Here is a 25,790-nt window from a genome sequence, read left to right as displayed (position 1 = left end):
TGTTTTTCTACCCTGTGTAGATCCAGAGTGGTGTTCTTTGCTTAGCAATCAATTGTTATATTACTTCATACCATAAGCATGCATGGAGTCGGTGCTGAACCACAAAGTTCCTGCTCTGAAAAGCTTGTGTGAGACAGCCTGTTAAGTTGGAAATCTCTTTAATGCTGGCAGTAATTTAACCAGTTGGTAATGAAGCCATGTAGAGTTTTCAGGGGTAAGGAAGGGTTCAAGATATACCAGGGTGCTTACGCCCCAAGCTGTTGTGAAATAGTCTTGAGTACTAGCTTACAGGAACTCTGGCTGCATTTCAGGTATCTAATGTTACTGCAAGTGACTTTTCACATGTGAAGTTAATTTGGAAAAGGTTTAAGATATTTTAGGGCACTCTGCTTGCAATGGATTCTTGCACTACCTGTAATAAGGGGAAGTTCTTTCTCTCCTCTGATGTATTTGAATAAAGGTTTGTCACAGACTGCACCATGCAGAAGTCTGCTGACTTCTCACAGACATCTGAAAATAGTACCTCCCTCTTTCACAGGCACTAAAAGTCAGTTTGGATCTTTCAGGTATGTCTGATTATTAACATCATTAGCAAGGTTATTTGCAGGTATGCTTGAGTACTGAGGCAATTCTATTAGCCCCATGATCATCTGTTGCTTTTTTAAAGAGTGTTTGCATACATCTAATGATTTTGAGGGTGAGAAAAGGCTGTATAAAAAGTTGTATATGACGCAAATTTTTTGATAATTTTTTTTGTTAATATTTTGACAAATCTGTTCAACAATGCAGAAATAGAAAAACTGGCACTAGTTAAGATCTTTTAGAAAACCCCAGCTCTTTGGAAGAGACATTGAGTACTGGTTTCACTAAACAGAGAGTATATGAAGAGCTGAGGTATGGTGCTTGACAGAACTTTTTAGCTCCTGAAGTACTGTTTTGGCTAAAGCGCTGTGTTTCTCTGTTATCAGTACAAATTTGTTGCAGTTTCAGTAAGCTACTTACAATTTGATTGTTCCGCCTAGTTTCCAGCACAACTGCACTTTGCCTAAATGAACTAACCTGTTATGTAAACTGGCTAGTCATTGTGTGATTTCTAATTATCTGCACCTGTCTGGAGATACAATGTGTCATTAAAAGCAATTGCTGTTGTTTTGTCCAAAAATTGATTGTGTTTCAATAATGGATTACATTATTTTTGCACAGAGATGTGTGCCTTCTAATTTTCTTTTGCAGGGAATTAAACAGTGTCCACAGCAGCATGGCATTTCATTAGAAAATAATGTGTATCTCTGCCTTTCACCCTAAAGTGGGCATAAGTACAGCTAAGGACACTAAAGGATTGTTGTTTCATATTGACAGCGTAACCTAGTTTTCCGGAGTTTGGTACTTGACCAGTGAACAGTGTTTATTGTCTGGCCTTGAAGGAGCTGAATGTTTCCTGCCACTCTTGGTTCAGCAAAGCCAATTTCAGAGCAGGGAGAACATACATTAACTCCTTGGCAGTGTTTATTTGTCACAATGCATCTACAGGCTTTGGCTTTGGCAAGTCTTTGCAGGGATGGTGGTGGAGGAGTGTGTAGGCTGAGGCAGAAGAGAAAGCAGAAGCAAAAATTGAAGCATTCATGCGTTTTTGCTGGATGAGTGGTGGTGAAATCAGTTAGAGGAGCAGCACAACAGGGCATCACAGTGCTGCGTTGCCCTGTCCCTGGAGGCTGGTGAGGCAAGCTCTGTGCACCTGCCCAGACACCCCAGTGACACGGTGGCACAGTCACTCTCCTTGCTGATAACAGCCCTGCATTTTGAAGGACCTCTGTGCTAGGCTGGGTTTTTAGGTTTTATCTGCTCTCACTGCTTAACAGAAAGAATTTTAAAGAAATGGGTGCCGCATATGTTTCCTTGTATATTACACTCTGATCTCTTTCTTTACTTGTGGAAACCTTAATTTTTGAACATTTTGACCTGACAATGTCCCTTTAATACCATATTATGCAAGGATCTCAGACATTAAAGATATTGGAAAAGTGATTAAAAGCAATTTTCTAAAAACTACTCATGTGCCTTAAATTTCAGAGCCAAACTCTTGCCACTCCATTGACTAAATCAGTCTAGAAATCTCCAAAGCCCCTTCTGTGGCAGGGAATTATAAGCAGCAAACCTAATCCTCAGACTGGTAAGAAAAAGAGAAGCCAAAAGCCCCAAACACAGGTCTCAGGACTTCCTTAGAGGAAAAAGAGAAAGGAGAAAGCTGCAATATAAACTTGGCTTCAGGTCTTTGGTATATCAGAGCAGAAATTTGCCAGTCCAAAGGAGTGTGTAGTTGTATTTTTGTCTCCTTTAGGATTTGGTGGTGAAAAGGGTACATGTAAATGATGGCTGAGATATATGTATCTCATTGTAGTGACAGGGAATATTTTAATTTGCTGTTGAAATTTAATTAAATTATGAGAGTTTTGGAATATTAGTCAGAGTTTTGTGAAAGGAGATGTACATGCTACAGAAGTCTTTTACAAAATTAGGAATCAAGAGCTAGACTAGAAAAGTCTGCAGTTCAGAAGTCTCCTCTTTCCATTTTTATTTGCTTAGCTCTGAAGTCATGGATGACTGTAAAAAAGCATGAAGTTTCAAACCCCTTTTCCTAATGATGTAATCAGTCTAAAAGCCTAAGTAAAGTCTTAGATTAAAAAATTATTGTTAAGGTTCTGCTGTAAATTGTACATACTAAATGAAGATTTTACCTGTAAAAATTTAGAATAATTACTTAATTAAGTCACAGAAGTTTTGAAGTTCAGCATCCAGCAGTTACTGCTCCTTTCAGGGAATTTGATCCTGAAAAACCTGAAGAGAAAAAGGTTCAAAAATTTACAGGGAGGTTCTTTGAAAAAAATCTGTGTGCCATAGTGGCTGTTCATTTTGCTGAGCTGTGACAGGCATCACTGACACAGCACTCCAGGAGGCACGGGAGAAAGGCCACCTGTCATCCACCCTGAGTGCTGGGTCCCTGCTTTTGCATTTCACTCTAGACCTAGTTCAGCAAAAAGTAGCCAGAAGGCATCTGTTCTTGACTCTGTGAAGAATCATAAAAGGATGACTCAACCATCTCTTCCAGGTAAAATGAAAATCTTGCCTTTTTTGACACAGCTTTAGTAAGATTGCAGTTTGCTAGTCTTCTGGCAGAAGAAAAATGCAATACTTAAAGCAATTTTGATTAATCTTTTCCACTTTTTCTATTGTACATGTGTTTGACAGAACATCTAAATAATTCTCATGGTGGCAATAAATTTAAATATTGATCTTCCTGGGGAATTCTTGGAGTAAAGCTTGGAGTTGAAGGGCTAGAACTGTTCAGAGCTGTAGCTTCAGCATGTAGTCTTACACACAACATGATGGGAACAGTTCTGAGTTATCCATATACAGCCATATTGTCATTACAGTGCAATTTTTGACATCATGTTCCAAAGTTCAGGAATGCATTTATATTTGAAATGTCTTTTTAGCCCCCCAAATCTTGGATTGAAGAGGTCTTCAGTAAAAGACAATGTGCCCACATTATTCCCAGCTCAAAAGAACCACACAGGTAAAATTAGGAAATTCTTTTTTTTTCTGTTACATTTAAAAAGAATCAGAATAAGTTTTATGGCCATTGTGTTTGGTTTGGATGGTGTTTCTTAGTGTCTCAGCCAATGATTGCTGGTCTATGGGTTTTCATGGATCCCATCCCCTGTCTGTTTTATATGAAAATGTTTATTTGAATTGGAAATTGGCAGCATGCTATGATCCTTAGATTTGTTGCTGTCAGTGTGGTAACAAAAACAAGTATGGTATGGTATGGTGTCCAATTAAGAGACTGAGTTACATGGAGTTACTGCTGCACCATTTTTTCCCTTCCTCAGAATAATTACTACTGCTGATCACAGTCTTCTGATACAGAAATTTCTGATCATACTGGTGTGGAGTTTGAAAAGAGTAAGGAAGAGATAAATCCTCAACCTGTGCTTTAGGACCTGAGGAAGCAAACATAACTTGGTTTTCCATATTGTGCATCTAGTGGATGGTGTGGCCTAGATAAATTTGGAGATCATGCTCTGAGAATGTAAACTTGTAATTTTGATCATATGGTTTTGAATGCATGGACAGTGTAGCATATGTAAGGTAGATAACTCATCTATGAAATGCAGACCTGATGTACAGTCTGAGTTGTGAAATGCCAAACAAATCATTGAAGTTATCCAGTACATTATCCAGGGGATAGTGGTGGAGATGACAGTCTGTTTTGTTGTTGATGAGAATTCTTTCACTGTTGAATTGATACTCTAAGAATAATGTTAAAGCTGTCCTATTGTACACAAGCATATATTAATTATCCATTTTTCATCACAGATGTCCTGCAGGATGGCAGGTGTGCCAGAATTTAATCAGGTAAGAGGGCATAAATATATATATACTATTTTTATAGTGACCTAGTAATAGGCAATCCTAGTCAAGGAAGCAATAACAAGAGAAATATCCTTCTTGTTTTATGGTCAGAGCAGCATTTCTAGGGATGTGCTGGAGAATACTTGGCATAAATATAAGTAGAATAAACAGTGTGATAACCTTTGACTTATTTGCAATTGAAAATTCCACCCAAATACTTTGTGTGTCTGATTTTGTTTTAATCTCCTCCTGAGGAATGAAAGGCAGAAATATGTCTTTAACTGAGAGTCAATTCCAGCTATATTGCAGATTATATGAAGGAGAGTGAGTCTATAGCAATAGAGAGCCGTGAGAATTATGGAAATAAAAAAGAAAATGAAGGGAAAAGAAATATTCCACTAATAGGTTTTTTGAAAGTTTTTCATCTTCTCTGCAGTGAGGATTGAGTCCCTGCTTTTGGGAAGGCAAACAACAAAAAAATTAATTACTTTGGTGCTTTTAAATTGTGTTATTTTTCAGGGAAATTGTATTTTGTGACCTGTATTACATAGTTGTTTTCAATCCAATATTTGTCATTTAAATGGTATTACCAAACACATTTTGGTACTGTGTATTTATGATAATACATTATCAGTTATTGGAACAAAATTTCATCTTTCATTTGTTTCGTGTTAAAGGCATCTGATAGCTCAGGCAACAACTGGTGACTAGCAAGCTGGTGTCAAGTAGTCCCATAATCTGTGTAAACATGACTATCTGCCTTTTCATTATGCTTCACATTTCATTTTGCTTCTGAGATTTACAGGAGTCATGTTTTACAAAGAGTAAATAAATTACTCCTGAAATCAGATTACTGTAAAGGGCTGATATGCAGAATGGTGCTGGCATTGTAAGGCAACTGATTTGTGTTTCTGTTCAGAAAGTGTGAGTTCCTTCTAAGAGAATGGTCTCATGTATATTTTGCTTTAGAGCAGAAGAATAGATATTCAAAGATTTTTGCAGGTCTTTCTGACAGAAGAAATGCAGGGGGTGTTTTAATGCTTCCTGCTAACCTGCATATACTGAGCTGTGAATCGCAACCAAAGTTACATTGTCCTTCAAAATACAGTAGTTTAATTTCACCTCAATCAAAACTACAGCAGTTGTGTGGTTCTCCCCCTCTCCCTGCTCAGAGTGACCATGTTGTTAATCAGTCTGGAAAGAACTGTAGGACAAAAATTAACCTTTACAGAAGTGGAAAACGAAAAGATGAGCTTTCACCAAATCAGCCTCCTAGTCAAACACAGTTTAGCCACATAAATGTGGATACAACACTAAGAAGGAGGAAAAGAAACAAGAAATGTGGACTCCATTGGATGGATTTGTTTTTTTCTTTCACCTTTCTCTGTCAAGACATCCTGTATCTTTATGTGTCTTTTATCTTGTAGTTGTTTCTTTCAATTTTTGCTGAGCATTTTCATGCTGTTTAGTTTAATATGAATCCAGTTTGTTTGTCTGTCTATGCTTGCAGAATGTGTCTAATGTACATTTCAGTCAGCCCTTATCTAGCAAGTACATTTTCCAAATATTAACAGTCCTTGTCTTTTTGAGTATCTCAAAGTGTACAGAGAGCTTCGTTCTAGGAGAAGTTTTCTATTTCTAACAAGGAGAAATAATTTCCATATAATTGTTATGACTGGTTATATTGTATTTATTAGATCAGCAATGAAACAGGTTTTGGGCCTCCTGAGTTCTGTAGTTTTCCACAACAGTCAAAAAATCATGTGGATATACTTGATGCCTACAATAATTTGACCTAATATTGTAGGCAAATAAAATCTCCTAATGATTTCTTTTGTAGAGAACTTCTAAGGTTTGCAAGCAGTTTGTGAATGGAAACAGTTTGTGAATGGGTTATGCAACTAATTTTTAATTCTAAGTAGAATTACTCCATTTAGAAGTTGCTAATCAAATTTGACTAACTTACCAGCGCCTTTGTCTATGCTCCCCTGGTGAGCTGAAATGGGTCTCTATTTACTCTTCTGTGCAGTACTTACAAAAACATCCCATACAGCAGGTAGAATGGACTCACTATATGAGTATTCAGAAGTGAGGTGTCAATTTCCTGCATCCTTGTACATCTGAGATGTTCTTGCAACTTGTCTATATATCTCACCTTTAAGGCATAAGTTTTAGACACAGCTTCTAAATTGCTGCCTGGGTATTGTAGTCTGACTCATGCAGTTACTTTACTTTAGTGTCAACCCTTTGGGTTTTCCCCTGTTGCTCAAAGTGTGACTTTTCTAGTAGCCTGCTTTTATATTACTGATGATGTCCCCACCTTCTCCGGTAGCTTGGTGAGCTTTTGAGGCAAAAAAGGCAGAGTCATTGCAAAGATGCTTTGTATCAATGCATATCCACATATCCATAGGATCACGAGTAACTCAGATTGTCAGGAACATGGTCTCCAGTATGCTCTGCCAGGGGCGTCAGACGAGGATGCTTCACTCAGTTGTGTGAACCCCCCAAGGATGGAGATGACCCCCACCCTCCATAGGTCCTGACTCCACTGCTGGGTTGTCCTCTTGGAAAAGAGGCTACTTGTTATTTCCTCAGCCTCAGACTCCATGTTTCAGCTGTGCTGCTGCCTCTCACCCTTCTGCCATGCCTCACTGATGAGCTTATCTACATCTTCTGCATTCCGTCCCATCAATGCTGGGTGTGCTGTTGGAGCCCCCGAAGCCATGTCTTATCCCAGCGGAACCATCCCTGTCCAAAAGTCTCTTCTCAGAGACCAAGGGCTCCAGCCCCACCATCTGTCACCAGAATAGTCACTCTGCCCCTGAAGCCTCTCCAGTTTGCTGGTGTCTCTTCTGTGTTGTAGACTGAAGCTGAAGGTGGTACTGAGGCAGGGGCTCGGTGACAAGCACCCAGCAGAGGGGATGGACCCTGCTGTCCCCTGTCTCTTGGGCCATGTCCTGCTCCCACCACCCCAAGCACCTGTGGCCCTCATTGCTGCCCAGGCACATGGATGACCCTGGCTCAGTCCACTGACACCCAGGACCGTGTCCCAGAGCTGCCATGTCTCTAGGGTTGCGCATTCCCTCCATCCCCTTTTCCAGGTGGCAGGTGGAGAGGCTGAACAGGAGGGGCCCTGAGGAGCCCTTCTTGATACTGGCCCACCACCCAGTAAGGTCCTCACCTGCCAGCCTGGCATCCCTCCCACACTGTAATGTCACAGCCCAGATACAGAAACCTGGCTAGAGCAAAAGTAGATGCTCTCCTCTCATCCCCACAATTATGTTGCAGAAAGCAATGAGGTGGATGAGGCATGACTGACCCTTGGTTAATCCTTGCTTACTTATCCCTGTCACTGTTTCCTCCTTCATGTGGCCAGATATAGGCCCCAGGAGGACTCATTCCTTGATTTTACTTCAGACTTATGGCCAGATGGCTAGCCTGTTGTTCCACAGGGTGACTTTCGCCTGATTTTGAAGGCATGCATGACATTTGCCTTTCTCCAGTTATTGGGGACACCCTGATCTTCACAACCTTGGAATCTGGCAGTACAAGGGCATCAGTCACCTCCCTCAGGACCCTGGGGTGCAGTCTGACATGTGTGTGAAACAAGTGCTCCTGTGCTAAACATCATCTCAACCTGCTAGTGCCATTCTACCTTGAGCCCTGTGTCCCAGAGTGTAGGAAAACTTCCTGCTCCAGTTTGCTTTTGCAGAGCATTGAATCAACCAAGCGTAATTTGCCTGGGTTGAAAAAGTGGAGTGCTGACCTAATTTCATTGCTTCTGGGTATCAAGAAGTACCTTACTAAAGCAGGTCACCTCCTGCATTTCCTCCCAGTTGTTGTGGGGTTTGGTTTTGGTTGGTTTATTAGTTGGTTGTTTTTATTAAATCTTTTTTTTTTTCTTCTTGTCATCAGTTAGTTCTCAGTCATCTCCACTGAAAACTCTCTCTTTTAGAATGCACATCTCCAGAGTCTTGCAGATGTTTACATCTAACCTGCCCCTAAATGGACAAGTAGTACCCAGCTGAGGCCTGAGGCAGTTGCATTTGGGTTGTTGAAGGATGTTTGATTTCTTAAAAGAGGAAAAGTGAAGAATTAATCTCCATTTCCTAGAGTATATTAACTTCTGAAATGTCTAAAGGAGACCTGGACTGTCAGCTGTCACTATAAATTATACTGAAGTTAATCCTGTAGAAGAGACTGAAGCCTGTTGAAGTCTGTGTGAGAGTAATGACTGAATTTGGAATCTGGCTTATTATTCCGGATGCAAAACTTTAATGCTAGCTCTGGTACCTTTCTGTCCTGTTTCTGACTAGGACAGGGTAAATTACTTGCAGAAGCCAACCAGGGGCCTGGCTAGGACCCAGAGGTCATTCTCTACCATGTCAGGTCATTGCCAAGGCTTGGGGGGAAGGGAATCTCTTCTGGGGAGCAGGGATCCCTTCTAGATCGAGGTAGTGCTGCATTGTCTATTGTCAGGGGTTTTCCATGTGAATTGTTCATTTTTTGTGCCCCTTGTCATGAGTTTGTTGTTGCTGTTAATTTCCTTATCTTGCTGCTGTTTCCAGCAAGCTGCTCTTATCTCAACCCATGATCTTTACCCTTTGTGCCTCCAGTTCTCCAGCCCCAGCAGAGTGAAGGGCATGGGGAGGAGGAGGAGTGGGAGAATGGTGCACGGTTTGACATGTTTCAGTGGGAACACCAAATTGGGGAATTACAGAATCACAAGGTTGAAAGAGACCTTTAAGGCCATTGAGTCCAACTCATGCCCAAACGCCACCTTAACAAAACCATGGCACCAACGGACACATCCAATCTTTTTTTAAACACATCCAGGGATGGTGACTCCACCACCTCCCCAGGCAGACAATCCCAGTACTTTATTACTCTATGAGTAAAAAACTTTTTCCTAACATCCAATCTAAACTTCCCTTGGTGCAGCTTGAGACTGTGTCCTCTTGTTCTGCCAGTTTCTGCCTGGTGAAAGACACCAATGCCCCACCTGACTACAACTACCCTTCAGGAAGTTGCAGAGAATGATAAGATCAGCTCTGGGTCTCCTTATCTCCAGGCTAAACAACCTCAGTTTCTTCAGTTATTCCTCATAGGGCTTGTGTTCCAAGCCCCTCACCAGTTTTGTTACCATCCTCTGGACCCATTCAAGTGTAATAAATTGGGCAGGAGATCTTTCTCCTTTTTAATGCCTTTATTAAAAAGAAATCAGCTTGGTTGGGGATGCACTGCTCCCAGGAGTGGGGAGTGGCACAGAGGAGGAAGATGACAGAGGATGATTGTGGCATTATTCGTGAGTATGGAAACAAAGATGGGGACTCCTTTCCTCAGAGGAGCGTCAGAAGGTCGTGATTATCTGGGCCAACATTTGAGGTCCTCTTCATAGCTGACATCCTTTGGTTAGGGTGAGCAGTAAAAAGGATCTTAACAGACACTGGATTCAGTCACTCACCTTTAGACATCACTTAGATCCCTTAATTCCATGTTGGCTCGTTGTTTTAGGGGTTTTTTGCAGGATTTGGTATGGTGTTTACACCTTTGCATGCTGGTCCTTCACATTTGCATGTTAGCTCCGATTTCACCTTTTCAGTCCCCGATGTCATCTCCGAGGATGTGGCGGGGTGGGGAGGGGATGCTCGATGGGAGAGAGATTTTTAGCCATCAACAGGTAATTAAAGAAAAAACTATTAACAGCCGGTGATTACAACATGAAATTATTAACCACAAATAGTTAAAACTCCAACTTAGCTGCAATTTAACTATGCAAACTGAACACCCTTTTCTACTCATAACACACAAGTGTTTCAATGTCTTCCTAAACCATGGAATACCATTCCTAAAACATGACAGCCTTATTTGTCACCTAATGTGCAGCAAGAAGAACTGAGATAACAGAGCCACTTGGAAACAAATTCGATCTCGGTGTTTGTCCCAGTAGGTGTGGAGCCACTGGTCACAATGTTACTCGGTCTGTTTCTGTGGCTGTGGTACCCAATGCTGTATATGTTGCTGCATGCGCTCCTTCCAATGCTCTTTCCCTAAGTAGGGGGAAGAATCAAGACTGCTTTGTTGCTCTACTGTGTGATATCAGCTTATGGCATCGTAGGATCATGGGCAATGAAGGTCATTTGTGATGTGTGTTCAGTGTTGCTCTCCTAACCTGATCTTGGGCACTACCTTTGGGAGTCCATTAATAATTGTATCAAGTCCACGGGAAAACAGCAGAGGATGATTTTCTCCTGCTTTTCATCCCCTTTTCCTCCTTCAGGCCTGTTACTACACCTTTGGAAAATTTTGAATTTCTTTTTGGATGTTGAGGAAACCATGTTCTTGTTGCTGGGTCTGCCAGGTCCCCCAACATAGTCCACACCATGGTTAGAGTCAAGAAAGGTATTTCTGGGAGGGTAATTCAGAGTTCTGCCCCAAGAAAGAATAATCATGAGTGGCATGCAATGTGGAAGGACATGGGCCAGTATTTGGAAGACTTCTCCAGTGATTTGGAAGTTCACCCCTGATCAACTACAGGACCCTGTTAAAATGATAGAATATATCATGGAAAAATGCTGTGGCAATTCCAGAGAGATGCAAAATTATGCAATGTGCTGGGCTCTGACAGCTCTTTATTGAACACCACTCAATACTAGAATGTGGCCTCAGGAGGAGGACAAGGAAAGCAAAGCAAGAAGCACTATGGCCACTCAACTGCACCTGAACCAGAGGAGCAGCCAGTGCCAGTAGTGGCTGCTCCTATAAATTAAGAAATCCAAGACCAAATCAGTTCACTTAGTAGGTTGAAGAGGAAGTAGGGCCCTCATGACAGGAGGAAGAGGAGGGGCCAGATCCCCTCATCCTTATCCCTGGGTGAGCTGTGAGATATCTGAAAAGATTTCAGCTGCCAGTCAGGTGACCTGACTGCTCTGATGCTCGGGCGTTGTGGCACATGATATGAAAGTAGAAGGTAGTGAAGCCAAGCAGCTGGGATCCCTGTCCCAGGATCTGGGTGTTGCAAGGCATCGGAAAGACAACAGAAGCTCTCAGCTTTTGGAGGTGACTCCTGTCAAGCGTAAGAGGAAGGTACTCTCTCAGGGATGATCTAATAGTGCACCCAGGCAGGTGGGACACCATGGAGAAAGGTATCCAGTACCTGGGAGAGTGAGTGTTCTGTCCAGTGTGCACAATCCACGTAGCAGAGGTTTGTATGGAGCACATGATCATCGTACACCAACTCATTGGCACTGACGTCCCTGACAGGAGGAGAACAAACAGTGCTTCAGGTGACTACAGGATTCCAGCAATATGAAGATGATTATTTTTGTTTCCCTACCGATTTGCACCTTGGCTGTGGAAAGACTGCCCAAGACTGCCCAAGATTGCAGACAGATTCAAAACGCTCAAGTAAAGTAGAGAAGATATGTCCCATTCCCCACCAGTATGGACTTGTGTTTCTGCTATTGGGAGCAAGTGGACCCCTTCGAGAGAGACGGTACCCATGATAAGGTAACCTGTGGTTTTTGTTGCATGACCACAGAGACGAAGTATGGAAGTGGAATGGAAAATTCTCCTGAAGATTGCTTTTGCCATAAACCAGAGTAAGGTCAACAGACCTGCCCAGGAAATTCAGTTAGGAATAAAATTCAATTTATGAGTAAAATGGCAGGATGGATGTTGTCAAATTCCAATGGATGTGGTCACATTAGTAGCTGTGATCCCAGCCAACCAGCAAGAAAGAAGCATAGACTTTCCTAGGTGTTGTGGGTTTTTGAAAAATCTGTGTTTAGGATTACAGTCAGATTGAAAGTCCTCTCAATCAAGTGATCTAGAAGAAGAATGATTTTAAGTGGGGTCCTGAACAGCAAGCTTTTGAACAAATCAAACTGGAGGCTGATCTTGCAACAGCCCTCGGGCCGTCACAACAGGACAAGATGTGAAAAATGTGCTCTACATTGCAGGTGGGGAGAATGGTCCTTTCTGGAGTCTCTGGAAAAATTTATCTGGGGAGGCTCAAGGATGACCCCTGGGGTTCTGGAGTAAGGGAAGTTCTTGGTTGCAGAATGGTACTTCCCAGTTTAGTGCCCCCACCAAGATTCTCCAAAACCACATGCCTCTCTCTCCCAGTCCATCTTCCCCTCCCCCTTTCCACTTAGTGGGGTGAAGCTGAGCATTGGAGACAGAAAAGTCAAAAGATCATGGTTTGAGATAAGAACAATTTACTGAAAACAGCAATTTGATAAGAAAAAAGCAAACAGTAACAGCAACAATGTTAATTAAAAAGTGTTCAAAGAAAAAAAAAAACAAAAAAAACCAAACCAAACAAAAAAAACCCCAAAAAACCAAAAACAAAACAACAACAACAAAAAAAAAAAAAAAACCAAAAAAACCCCCAAAAAACAAACAAACAAACAAACAAAAACAACAAAAAAAACCCAAGAGTGATCATGCAAAAATGCTCACTGCAGAGCTCGTGACCCCAGCAGGGCCAGCCCCTCTGTTCTGTCCCTCTTGGGACTGGCACCACCTGAACCTGTCTCTGGCTTGAAACCAGCTTCCTCCACTACACATATTCAACCAGAAATAATCCCTTCTCTCCACAAGAGAGAGAGAGACAGCCTCAACTCTGCCTCCAGCAATGATTTGAGGTGCTAAAGAGTAATATCTGGGCCCTAGCCATGCCCCAACGCAGCTAGTGCAAGAAACTAACCCTGTCCGGGAAAAAGCAGGGCAGGGATACAAAGGATCTGAGGCCTGCTACACTCCAAATGAAAGACCCTGGCAGTTAATAAAGGAGTTTCAGCTGCTTCCAAAGTGATGGGCACCAAAGCACAGCTCCTCCTGGCACCCTGACTGCCAGGGTTGGGCTGGATGTTCAAAGGCAAAGTCCCTGCTACACATCATGGCACTGAGGCTTTATAGAGTAAGTGGAGCATGCTGATGACACAGTGAGCTTGAACAGGAAACTCCAATTACTCAGGAATCAGGAATTGAACCAAAAACAAAAATTCTGGGTTTTTCTCAAATGAGGACAGGGAGGAGGTGACACATCCTGAGGAGGTCCCACCGTATAGTCAGCTACCAGAAAATGAAAAGTGATACACTCTCTTCACTGATACTTGCTGCTATATTGGAGGGACACATCAAAATTGGGAAGCTGCTGTACTGGAGTCCTGTGTGGCAAGTTGCAGAAGATTTTGAGGGACAAGATGGATCAAGTCAGGTTGCAGAGCTGAAAGCCATCCAGCTGGCTTTAGATACCACTGAATGAGAGAAATGGCCAGTGCTCTACCCCTATATTGACTCATGAATGGTAGCAAATGCTCTGTAGGTCTGGCTTGAGCAGTGGAAAAATAAACAGGCAGTGCAGAGGTAAGCCCATGTGGGCTGCTGAGCTCTAGAAAGACACCAATGCCTATGTAGAGAAGCTGGCTGTAAAAGCACATCATGTAGCTGCACACGCCCCCAGGAGCTGGGCTGCTGAAGAGCATCACAATCATGAACAAGTGGATTGGGCTGCCAAGATTAAAGTGTCCTGGGTGGACCTGGACTGGCAGCATAAGGGTGAATTATTTCTGGCTCATTGAGCACATGACACCTCCAGTCATCAGGGAAGAGACACAGCAATACAGATAGGCTTGTGAGTGAGGGGTGGACTTAACCATGGATGCCATGAGATAGATCCATAGCTGTGAAACATGCCCTGTGATCAAGCAGGCCAAGTGGGTAAAGCCTCTGTGGTATGGGGGATGATGGTTAAAATATAAATATGGAGAGGCCTGGCAGATTGATTCCATAGACCTGTGGTCCAGAGAGCATGGTATTGAGTGGGTATCAAGTCTCCTGTCATGCACCAGCCTCTGGGAAAGTTAATTGATACAATGAGCTGTTAAAACCACATTGCAAACAATGGGTTGTAGGACCTTCAAACACTGAGATATGCATTTAGGAAACTAATCTGGTTGGCTAATACCAGAGACTCTGCCAATTGAACTTGCCTTGTCCAATCAAAACCTTCATATGCTGTAGAAGGGGAGAAAAGGATAAGGTCTCCATGGTGCATATGAGGAATATGTTTGGGAAGTCAGTTTGCATTAGCCTGTCTCAAGCAAAGGCAAACCCACCCATGGGAATGTTTTTGTTCAATGACCTGAGTACCCTTGGTAGATAATGCAGAGGGACTGTGAAACAGGATGTGTACCTGAAGGGGATTTGATTTTTGAGTGAGAACAGTCTGTAATGTTGAACTGTGTGTGTATTTTAGGTTGCTGAATGACACTGGCACTCTGTGCCATAACAACCATAACAGTGAGTATGGACTGCTCCAGATACACTGGTCATGAGCTCGTGATGCAGCTTGCAACCACCTGACAGCACACCAGCCCTCCCGCCCTGGGAGGCATCTAGGACAGACAGAACCCACAGCCATGGGCTCAATGCACTCTACAGATATCTTGGAGGGAAGGCCATTGACTATGATACCTCAGATGATACCTAAGCTTGTGTGTCTACATGTGTATATGTATATATATGTATATATACACACATATACACACATATATATGTATATACATATACATACACACACACATATACATATACACATACACACACACATATGTGTATATATATATGTGTGTGTATGTGTGTGTGTGTAATTGGAAGGCATATGATTTGGTCATGAGATAGATGGTATAGAATAAGGGGTGAACAATGTCCTCATTCTTGCCAGGACAGGGTTATCTTCTGCAGGAGCCAGGAGGGGACGTGGCTAGGATTTAGGGGTTATTCTCCACCACCTCATATCACTGCTGGGAGTGAGCAATTCTCTCTCTTCCAGAGAGTATCACAAAATATGCGGAGTTGGAAAGGATCCACAGTGAGCATTGAGCCCTGATAGGGCTATTCCCAAGTGTCTTACCATGTGCTGAAAGCTATTGGCTGGCATAGAGTGACAGAGAGAGTGATTAGGTACTGTCTATTGTTGAGGGGTTTCTGTGTGAAATATTCGTTTCTTGTGCTGTTTGTTATTAGTATTGTTGCTGTTAATGTTTGATCTCTTGTCTCGTGGATGTTTCCAGTAAATTGTTCTTATCTCTTTCTGCAGTCTTTACCTTTTGTGTCTCCAGTTCTTCTCTCCAGTGCACTGCAGGGAAAAGGGAAGGGAAAGGGGTGAGTGAGTGAGTGGTGTGTAGTTTGGAGAGTCTCGGTGGGAGCATTAAGCTGAGGAGTACCATACTTAAACCATGACAATCTCCCTCAATACTGCAGTTCAGTCCATGTATTTGGTATATGCACTTTACTGGCTTCCAAGGGTTAACATAAAGGTCACCCTGAAATTCTCCTCCTGATTGTTGAGGATAACTTCTAGATCATTCTTTAGTACTTAGAACCAGTGGTAATACTCAGAGTAAACCTCAGTGTCCTACAACATTCCTCTGAATTGGAACAGGTCAGAACCTGCCTTGCTCAGGTCAGAATTTCTTTATGGGACTCTCAAACAGTCGCAGAACCACACAGAATCACAGCATGGTTTGGACTGGAAGGGACTTTTGAAGACTGTCTAGTTCAACCCCCCCAACTGTTATTAGTGTTACTCAGATAGAGAACAAATTTTATACCCAACTAAACATAATTATGATATAATTCAATGTCACTTGGCTATTTGTTGCAAGTTTTTTCAACATAGCTAATTTTTACTGCATTCCCTGTGAGACAACTGTAGTATTTTTCTTTGCAGGAAGTTATTTGGACTATTCACGTGTAGATCCTAAAGTTGTATGCAAGTGAGTCTGATATAAAATAATTTCTGTATTTTTAATGTGAGGTGCTGCTGTGGACGGCTGATTGGAGAACACCCAGGAATAGAATGCAGCTGGCCTGTTTATCAGGCTGGCTCACAGAATGATGGTGGAGAATGGTCTGTGCAAAAACATACAAAGATGAGTCCAACAGATGCATTTGGTACAATCAATTTTCAAGATGGAGACCACACGTACCATGCCAAGGTAATAGGTGCTGTGTTTACATGTCTGACTTGTTTTTGTAATTTTAGCATAAGAAAAGAAAGGCAAACAAAGGCAAAAATTTGATTGGGTGCATATCAGATTGATTGTCTTAAGAGGGCAGGGGAATCTAAAAGTAAACCAGTTTAAAATGTGTGTATATTTTTATGTTGAACTTCGCTGTGGTTAGGGATATGCTGTTTGTATTGCTCATATGCATTTTTGTGCTATCATGTTAGGGCAGTATGACAGCTCTAATCCTTCACAAATCTGCTGGACATTAATCCTTAGAACTTTGTAATGTGTTGCAGTTTCTTCTCCCCAAGTATTTAAAAGATATTTATTTTACCCATTATTTTCCTTTCCAGTATATTAGACTTTCTTATGACAGCAATTTGGATCAGCTTTTGCACCTGATGGTTAAAGAATGGCAGATGGAATTGCCAAAGCTAGTGATCTCTGTTCATGGAGGCATTAAAAATTTCAAGCTTCCCTCAAAGGTCAAGCAGGTTTTCAGCAAAGGGCTGGTGAAAGCAGCTGAGTCTACCGGAGCATGGATAATTACAGAAGGCATCAACAGCGGTAGTGTGATAATATTTCTTTGTTTCACTTTTCCTTTTGGTGTTTTTTCCCTGCATAACAGCATGTACCTTTAGATCAAAATAGAGTGAAATTATCTGAAAATTGGTGATATGTTAATACAAAATGAAGCTCTTTTATATAAGGAACAGTGCATAATTCAAAGAGTGGGATCCTGTTAGTTTGCTGCTGACATGCATTCTGCATATTTTAATTAAAGAGCAGAGTATTCCACATGTAATAAGAAACACTGCATATAGCCAGAACTTATTTGCAGTAAATTTATCTGCTTCTTTAAAGTATTTAGGTTCTGTGGACTATGATTAGTATTTTTAAAACAGTTTTCAAAACTCAATTTAACTTGTGTTTTATAATTGATAAAGTTTTGAATCAGGATAATCCAATAATTAGCCTTATAGTAGCTGAAAATCCCTTCGGACTACTCTCAAAAACTCAGAGGGGTCAGTAAACTATGGCACTGAAAGTTTTACTTCTTTAGCTGTTATTCAATCTGGTGATCTTACAGGAGAACTGTCCTGGGCATTTATGTAACTATTGAAGTTTTATGGATGTGAAAAGCATCATTTGCAACATGTAAGAGTATTATTAATTAGAAATATATGCTGAGTTTGAAGCCATGGTACATTACACCTGAGCTGTGAATTGTACATCAAATACACAAGTTGGGTACCATGTTTTGGTTTTGATTGAAACATAACTACAGTACAAATTATGTGGTATGAAAACTTTCTTGGTGTCCTGTAGCAGGTCTCTGAATATAGGAAAAAAATGTCATTTGATTATCTGTTTAGGAGTGTCCCGGCATGTGGGGGATGCACTCAAAGGCCGTGCTTCACCACATCTGAGAAAGATCTGTGCTATTGGGATTCCTCCATGGGGTATCATTGAGAATCAGAGGGATCTCATTGGAAAAGATGTGAGTTGGATGAATTTTAATAACAAAAGCCTTCATGTTCATGGGATGTTAGAGCTTTCTTGCATACTTGATTTTCTTCTACATTAACTCCACTAGTTTGATCTTATTTCACTATAATAGAGGCCTTAGATTTCACTGAGCAACAGAATTTTGTGGCATGTTGAGGCACTGAATTTTGCATTTTGTGTATAAATGAATAGCTTTAAAATACTTCTCTTCTTACAGGAAATTGCCATTCCTTTTTTAAATTTTGTAATTATGTAGGCAACTCTTGTAGTTGCAAATTGTTTTTCTATATTAAGAGTCAGAATGAAGAGTCAGGTTAGCAGTGTACACAAATAAGTTATTTATATATGTATTATTTTTTTCGCAGTCTATTTTATATTCACAAACTATGACTTAGTGTGAGGGCATAATCTACTCAAGTGTCTAAAAGAACTTAAGCAGTAAGGTGAAATCATTCCTGATAAATGTGAGCTCACGTATTTTTAATGGGAATACAGCCCAAGGAAACTATGTCATGGTGTTCCAGCTGTTGCAAAGAATGCCAGTCACTGACTCTAAGGGTTGCAAACCTAATCAAAAGTGTTTTCTGAGGTATTAATTATGGATTTGTTGCTGTTAAGAATCAAATGCTAAGAATCAAATGTTTGAGTAGCTCAAAAAGCATGATGGAGAATTTTGAACAGCCACACTGTGATGAAGAAATACATACAAGTGAGGGAACATAAATTATGCTATTTTGTTGGTTTCTTTGAGGACATTTTTATTTTGGTTTTCTCAGGTAGTTTGCCTGTACCAGACTCTTGGTAACCCACTCAGCAAGCTGAGTGCGCTCAACAGCATGCATTCTCATTTTCTAATGGCAGATGATGGGACAGTAGGCAAGTATGGGAATGAAATGATTCTCAGGAGGAATTTGGAGAAGTACATATCACTTCAAAAAATACACACAAGTGAGTATTGCTGTGGCATATCTGTTTATGACAGAAAAACCAACCTAAAACCTAAAAGATGGGGAGGTACTTTACTTTTAATGTTACATATTGTACGTCTTCATTTACCATAGCTTTCACTGAGGTCAAACGTCATTAATTGTATGTGTCTTGAACTCTAAAACTCAGGAAAATGAAAAGGACAACATTTTTATAAAGCATTATGCATATGGATGAACTTACAAATGGTTTTCTCAGTTGTAGAGACATCTAAATGACTCAGATTATTTAGTAAATATTGAGCATTTGCTCACTTCACAGTTTCATGTGGTCACTATTTCACTACTAGATACTTCCCCAGCCTTTTGTGAGATGGAAAGATTGTTACTTCAGTGGAATTCAAATAACTTTTACCATGTTAACTACTATTGCCCTCATCACTCCTCTCTATTGCAAGCCTATGATTTTCTCAAGTACAGCAATGAAGAGTGGTTGCAGAAGTAAAACCTTTAGCCAATGTTTGACAGATTGCATTGCTTCCACTGTTTATTTATAGAGTAAATAAGTTACAGTAAATAAATAAAAATATATTTATTATATAGACAATTATTTCCTTTTATGCACTAGATTGCACAAATTATTTGTGGAAGTTCACTCTTTCTTAGTCATTCAAATCTTCAGGTATGTTAAAAAGGCATTAGTATTATGATGTTGATGTTGCTTCCTTTATCTGCTCACATAATAGAATTGCCAAACTTAGAAACCAACACAATTTTTAACATGTTCATGTATAGAGCTTTTTACTCGGACTCCTGTATTTTCTTAGTATGAGCTTTTGCAAGTCAGGCTTTCACTTTCATTTCTATTGCATTGTACTTGAAATTCTTTTCTGTTTTTTTAAAAAATCTGCCCTGCTGATGTAACACTGGAAAGAGTCTCTGAAGAAATACCTGATTTCTTTTCTATGTGTGTAGGTAAATACATGGCTGTTGAACATGTTTCAAATGTCCTTGCATGTGACAACTATTATAAAGGAAAGAGGGATATTTAAAAGGATGTATTTTCTTCCTGATGGTTTCAGTTTTTTCAGTAGTTTTTCATGATCTTTTTTGATTGGGTTGAAGAAGTTTTCTGAAAATCTTAAAAGACATAAGTGACATTACAGATGGTGAAGGAATGTTTTCCTCTCCATGTTGAACCATGTATAAATATTTTTTCCCTGATGTTTTGACTTTTGTGTGTGTGACTGAGATTTGTTTGTAACTGGTTAGGTGTGTTTTGAAACAGGAATGGGCCAAGGTGTTCCCATAGTTGGGCTGGTGCTGGAAGGAGGCCCCAGTGTGATCCTGACAGTGTGGGAGTACGTGAGGGCCAGCCCAGTTGTGCCAGTGGTGGTCTACGAGGGCACTGGCAGAGCTGCGGATATCCTGGCGTTTGTCCACAAGCACACGGGTGACACGGGGTGCGTAGTGGCATGATGCTCCTCTTCCTTGGTCTGCCGTGCTGGCAGGCACCTGCAAACCCCTGTCTCAAAACTGCTGAGATAATTTGTAATGCTTCTAGTAATGATGCCCCTCTGGTCTTTTGCCAGTTTTAACTTCTGTGGTAGGAGAATGGAGTTTCTTTCTTCCCTGCCTCAAACTAGTGCTGAGATAATTATTCTGCCAAATTTACTATGGCTTTTTTGAAGAGAGAAAACTGCATGTAGCTACTCTGAGTTATGAAATTTCTCACCTTTGGTGAGACACACTCATGGACTACCCGCAGAGTATTTGCTATTGTTTCAGCTCAGCCATGTCTCCAGCTATCCGTATTCTGTATGTGGGCTTGCATTTGGATTGTACAAAACTTTTGAGACTAGAGCTGGGGTTCACTGCTGTAGGAGCCTCTGGCTGGAGTAGAAGGAAGACTAAGTTTCCTCATCTTTGGTTTTGGGTTACTCAGTGGTAGCCCAGGTTTGTCATCCTTGTCAAGGTGTCTATGTCACCGTCAGTCCAGTCTTGGCTGCAGGCTCTATTGAAAAACTTTGCATCCAAACTGGACATAAAAATATATGTTTGCATAGCAAATTAATATTGTATGTAAAAGTTTTTCAAACTCAAAGAACTTTTAAAATAAATAATTGAATTTTAAAGAGGTGCCCTGAGTTCGCTCCCATTTAAGAAAATGAACTATTTAATAAACTCTATATCTTAATTGTTTACTTATTGTTTTTTATGAATATACTTTTGGATATGTGGTATTTGCCCTTAGTGTATTGTTTGAGAACTTTTTTCTTCACTTGCTTTTTTCCCTATATTTATGACATTTTAAAAAAATTGCTTGCATTTAAAAAAAAGAAAGAAAATATGAATGGAAAGGTTAACAGAAAGAGAAAAATGAGAGAACAAATGGGAGAAATATGAAGTCTAATGAGCAAATGGTAAGGAATTAAATTTTATGCCTATTTTTCTTTCTTTATTGAAAGAAAGAAAAATCACTTTCAGTAATTTTTAACTCTATGTTCACAGAAAATCCTTTGAAAATTGGCAATTTACTCATGTGCTGTATTTTCAACAGTTAATATGTCAGAACAAATGTGTATGTGATTAATAACTTATATTAGGGGATAACTTTGCTCTGTGTTGAAAGACAGATTAAGTCAACAGGGAAGAATAAAAAAAGAAATTTCTCCTTAGTTTCATCTTTTCTGAAGAGTCATTTGGGTGGGTAAGAAATATCTAAAATAGAATTGTCATTGATTATATGTCTGTTTTCCAGGGATCTGTGCCCTCAGGTGAAGGAGGAGATCTTAATGATGATTCAGAACATATTTAGGTTGGAACAGAAAGAGTCCACTCGTCTATTTCATGTTTTGATGGAATGCATGAAACACAGAGAGTCTGTGAGTAGGGTTCATGTGCTGAGTTTGGGAAGTCTCCATTTCCTGTTACCCTTTTTGCTCTTTCTCTGTTGGGTTGGCATGAGCACAGGTGTTATATCTAATATAAAGATAACACAAATATGTCTGCACCAATCTCTTAATTAAGTCGCTCTACAGAGCCTGTTTAGTTAACTTATCAAGTTTCAGTTTCAGCCATTGTTAACAAAATGAGAGCCTTTCTGATTTTAGTAAAAAACCAAATATCTTTGTTTTCACAAGAATGATCAAGTAATTCCTGTATTTTTCTTCTCCTTTAGAGCCTTATTTTTAATTTAGAGAGGTTTTCTTCCATTCTTCTTCTCACAACAGAATTGTGCTAGAACTTGTCACTGAAACACTACTAGTAACTGGAAATCCCCTCCCTCTCTCCAGATGCTGGCCATGCACTTGAGTAAACCATATTGGCTGCCACCAATCACCATCTTATTTTCCATGTGCCTTAGCATAGTTTCCCGGAAGATCTGCTCCATGCTTGTGCTGAAACTGATTGGCCTGCAGTTTCCCAGGTCCTTCTTTTTAGCCTTTTAAGAAATGGTAGTTTTGTTTCCCCTTTTCCAGTTTGCTGTCTGTCACAACATTTCAACTATGATGGAGTTCCCAGTATTTAGGCAAATAATGATAATTGTACTAATAATCACTAAAATGGATACCACCCAGTAAATTTTTAGTATTTTTTGTATTCAAGTGTCTGTTTTCTAGTTGAGAACTGAGTGAATATCAGCAGTGTTGCATTTTTAGATTTCTCAAGTTTAGAGGTTATTTCTCAGGTTTAGCGGTTAGTCAAAAGGAAACAAACCCATGTAGACTCCTGCAGTAGGTTTATTCCAATTTTCCTGGGGTGCCTGCCATTGCATTGAAAACAAAAATGGTGCACTTTCTGTCTGAAGCAAAGGAAAATTGTGTCTGGACCCTTGCCATTGGTTGCATTGAAATGTATATGATTTAATCTACCACAGCCCATACAAAGAAGAAATAACTACATACTTCTCTGCCTCACCTCAAACAGTGTACTTCTGCAATTCTAACAGATAACAGTATTTGATGCTGAGTCAGAAGATGAGCAGGACATTGATTTGACAATTCTGACGGCACTCTTGAAAGGTATTGAAAAATACAACCTGTTTTTGTCTTGCATGCAGTCTCACTGACTTTTCTTTATAAAGTAAGGGAGTAACATAAATTTGTGAAAACTGATAGATCCTTGCTGCCTCCTAGGTACAAATATGTCTGCTTCACATCAGCTAGATTTGGCATTGGCCTGGAACCAGCTAGATATTGCCAAGAAACACATACTTGTTTATGGACAACACTGGAAGGTACTATTACCTGTTCTTCTCACCGTGTCTTTACACTTTTTGTTGATGACTAATTTTTTTGTGATTTGCATTTGTCAGGCTTTAATTCATAGTTTGAAGATTGGACTGAGTCTTCTGTAGCCTGCTTCAGTATTGGAGGAGCATTACCCTTAAAATAATATTCAACTACACAGTGCGTCAAATTACATTTGTTTTTCCAGAGAAGAGATGATATCCTAACATTGGTTTTGCCATGGGCTTTTCCAAGTAGTTTCAGTGATACTTCTGGATATATATTTTTCACACCTGTGTTGGCAATCCATGGAGGTTAGGCATATTACATTGTAGCTTAGAATACTCTTTTCTCCAAAGACATAAACCCCAAAGAGGTGTTGATCTGTTTTCCTAGCTCTAGACATAAATACAGAAATCCCAGACTAAATCACCAGGTTATAAAAAAAGTAACGTCATTATTTTAGATATAGTTTCTTAGGAATAGCTGCAATGAGAGAATTATGATCCGACTATAAGATGTCTCTGCTCAATTTAAGGTGTGGAAGAGACCATACTCAATAGTAGAGATTTTTTTGAACAGTAAATGTGAGGTATGAGAAGGGAACAGAGAAAGAGAGTGAGAGAGAGAGGTTAAACAAAAGATACCACCATGTGGATTCATGCAGTGTCCAGTTGGTTATTCTTCACCCTGGTGTTCACAGGTTAGGTGCCTACGTTGTTCTTCTGGAGGTACCACTTTTACACAGTCTGAGTCCCAGATACCCACAAGATGTGCAGTTCCCATATGGGAAATCCCATTCCCATAACTTGAGTTGGAATGCAGATAAGCACTTGCTTCCTTTCTCACAGTTTGCCACAGTGGGAATTTTTGTCCAGATGCTAACCAAACCTTTATCTCCCTTAGGCCTGGAATTAACTCTTTCCTGCTGTGCCATCTGTGCTTATCTCAGGTTCTGTTGTGGTGGCTTATCTTATCAGGACATTGTTTTGGGACACCTAAGTGCATTCATTAGGTCCTTACAGAAGGAAAGCCATGATTTAGACCTGCATTAGTTACATGTGTGTGAAAGAACATACAGTAGCAATTAAATTAGTTAATGAATTAATTTAATTTGAATTATGGTTTTCAAATTTTCGTATGTAATCCAGTATTTAAATATACCCCCCCATAAATGAGTTTTTTGTGTACATAAGACGATTTTTGTAGATGATAAATATAAAACTCTATGTGCCTCAAACATTTTTCCCATTTGTTATATGAATTAATATTTTCTTCAAGAAATAAAATGGTCCAAGAAGTGCTTTACAGAAGTACTCTTTCATTCCCTGCCAAGAATTACAAGTTTGATTTTTTTCAGTCCTAAGTGTGTTTTCTTCTTTAAAATGTAAATTTTGAAAAATGGGCCGTTGTATATACATATATATATATACATATATATATATATGTTGTATATGTTTATATGTGTGTATATATATTATATATGTATATATATGTGTGTGTATATATATATGTGTGTGTGTATATATATATATATATATATATATATATATGTGAGTCGCCATAGCTGGTTGTTTGTCACAACAAGAGACTTGATTTTTTTAATCACCAGACCATATTTTCCATGGTCGATAAGGCTGAATATATGGAAGACTATGGCTGGGATGTCTACAATGGAAAACATCCATGAATTAAAGATAGGATACTGGAAAAAATTTATTAATGAGAAGCATTATCAGCTGTTGGAAAGGCTTCTCAGGGATGTGTTGAGTAATCAACTACAGAACTGCTTAAAGGACATAGATGTGGCACTTAGGAAAAGGGTTTAGTGGTGGATTTGTCAGTGTTAGCTTTGCTGATTGCTTTGATGATGTAAAAATCTTTTCCAAACTAAGTTATTCTATGATTCTATGTGTGGGGGAAATAATAACATTTTTCTGACCCCCACCTTTTCAACACAGAAAGGTTTAGAGAATTATTGAGCAGTTCAGCCTCTTTACTCTTGGCTTTTCCAAGGTCAATATCAATTCGGTTTTTCCATGTTTTTAACAATATTTCCTGCTCTTCTGTGCGCTTGAATTTTCAGATGTAAAAGTCATCTTTTGTGATAGGTAGATCAGCACTCAGTATTTTAATTTAGATATTTAGGGAAAAAGTATTATTTTACATATTCTTCTATATTAACTACAGAATAAATCCTAATAGGCTGAATGTCTTTTAAAAATGTTTCTAACTTATATCCGGTTTATATTAAATGATTGCAGAAGACAGGTCCACTAGAACTTTCTTCGGCCTGCCACTACCAAAATTCTGATTTCTCTCTACAAAGTAACTACCTTGCTTCAACTTATTCTGCTGTATTTTTTCTTGTTGTTATTATTGTACTTCTGTTATATTTGTCCTTACAAAGTCCTAACTGTATTCATATGCCATACTTAGACACTTTGGTTTTTTTAACAATTGGCATATTTCATATCTACTGTCTATACTTCTGATGTTAAAGGGGCTGATTTTAGTTGTACTTCAGTTCTCTGGAAACTTTTAGGTGAATACTACAGTGTTCTAACAATTTGCCGCTTCCACTTCATGGATAAGTGGCATTTCATGGACAATGTGCCACTTCCACTTCTATAAGCTTTTCTACTGATACTTCAATTTGACACAGTTCCTCAGATTTTTCTGCTGTAAAG

At 39.8% G+C, this 25,790-nt stretch overlaps 1 protein-coding gene across 10 annotated transcripts in view; it reads left to right on the top strand.

Annotated features, from left to right (window-relative positions):
• TRPM6 (transient receptor potential cation channel subfamily M member 6) overlaps nt 1-25,790 on the top strand; it is a 93,406-nt gene that overhangs the window by 10,193 nt on the left and 57,423 nt on the right. For 6 of the 10 annotated variants that reach the window (XR_005255213.1, XM_038123960.1, XM_038123959.1 and 3 more), the window contains exons 2-11: nt 3,495-3,574; nt 4,378-4,416; nt 16,241-16,421; nt 16,787-17,000; nt 17,810-17,934; nt 18,719-18,890; nt 20,157-20,331; nt 21,630-21,753; nt 22,821-22,893; nt 23,008-23,108. Coding sequence is in view for 8 of the 10 variants with exons in the window: in XM_038123960.1 (XP_037979888.1) it covers nt 3,495-3,574; nt 4,378-4,416; nt 16,241-16,421; nt 16,787-17,000; nt 17,810-17,934; nt 18,719-18,890; nt 20,157-20,331; nt 21,630-21,753; nt 22,821-22,893; nt 23,008-23,108 (1,284 nt within the window). In the remaining 2 variants the exon portion in view is untranslated. Of the gene's footprint in view, nt 1-3,494; nt 3,575-4,377; nt 4,417-16,240; nt 16,422-16,786; nt 17,001-17,809; nt 17,935-18,718; nt 18,891-20,140; nt 20,332-21,629; nt 21,754-22,798; nt 22,894-23,007; nt 23,109-23,186; nt 24,504-25,790 lie in introns of those variants that run through there. The other 4 variants (XM_038123967.1, XR_005255214.1, XM_038123963.1 and 1 more) reach the window with 4 other exon arrangements.

Source organism: Motacilla alba, chromosome Z (assembly GCF_015832195.1).
Source record: "Motacilla alba alba isolate MOTALB_02 chromosome Z, Motacilla_alba_V1.0_pri, whole genome shotgun sequence".
Classification (NCBI taxonomy): domain Eukaryota; kingdom Metazoa; phylum Chordata; class Aves; order Passeriformes; family Motacillidae; genus Motacilla; species Motacilla alba.
This window is presented reverse-complemented; position numbering and strand designations above follow the sequence as displayed.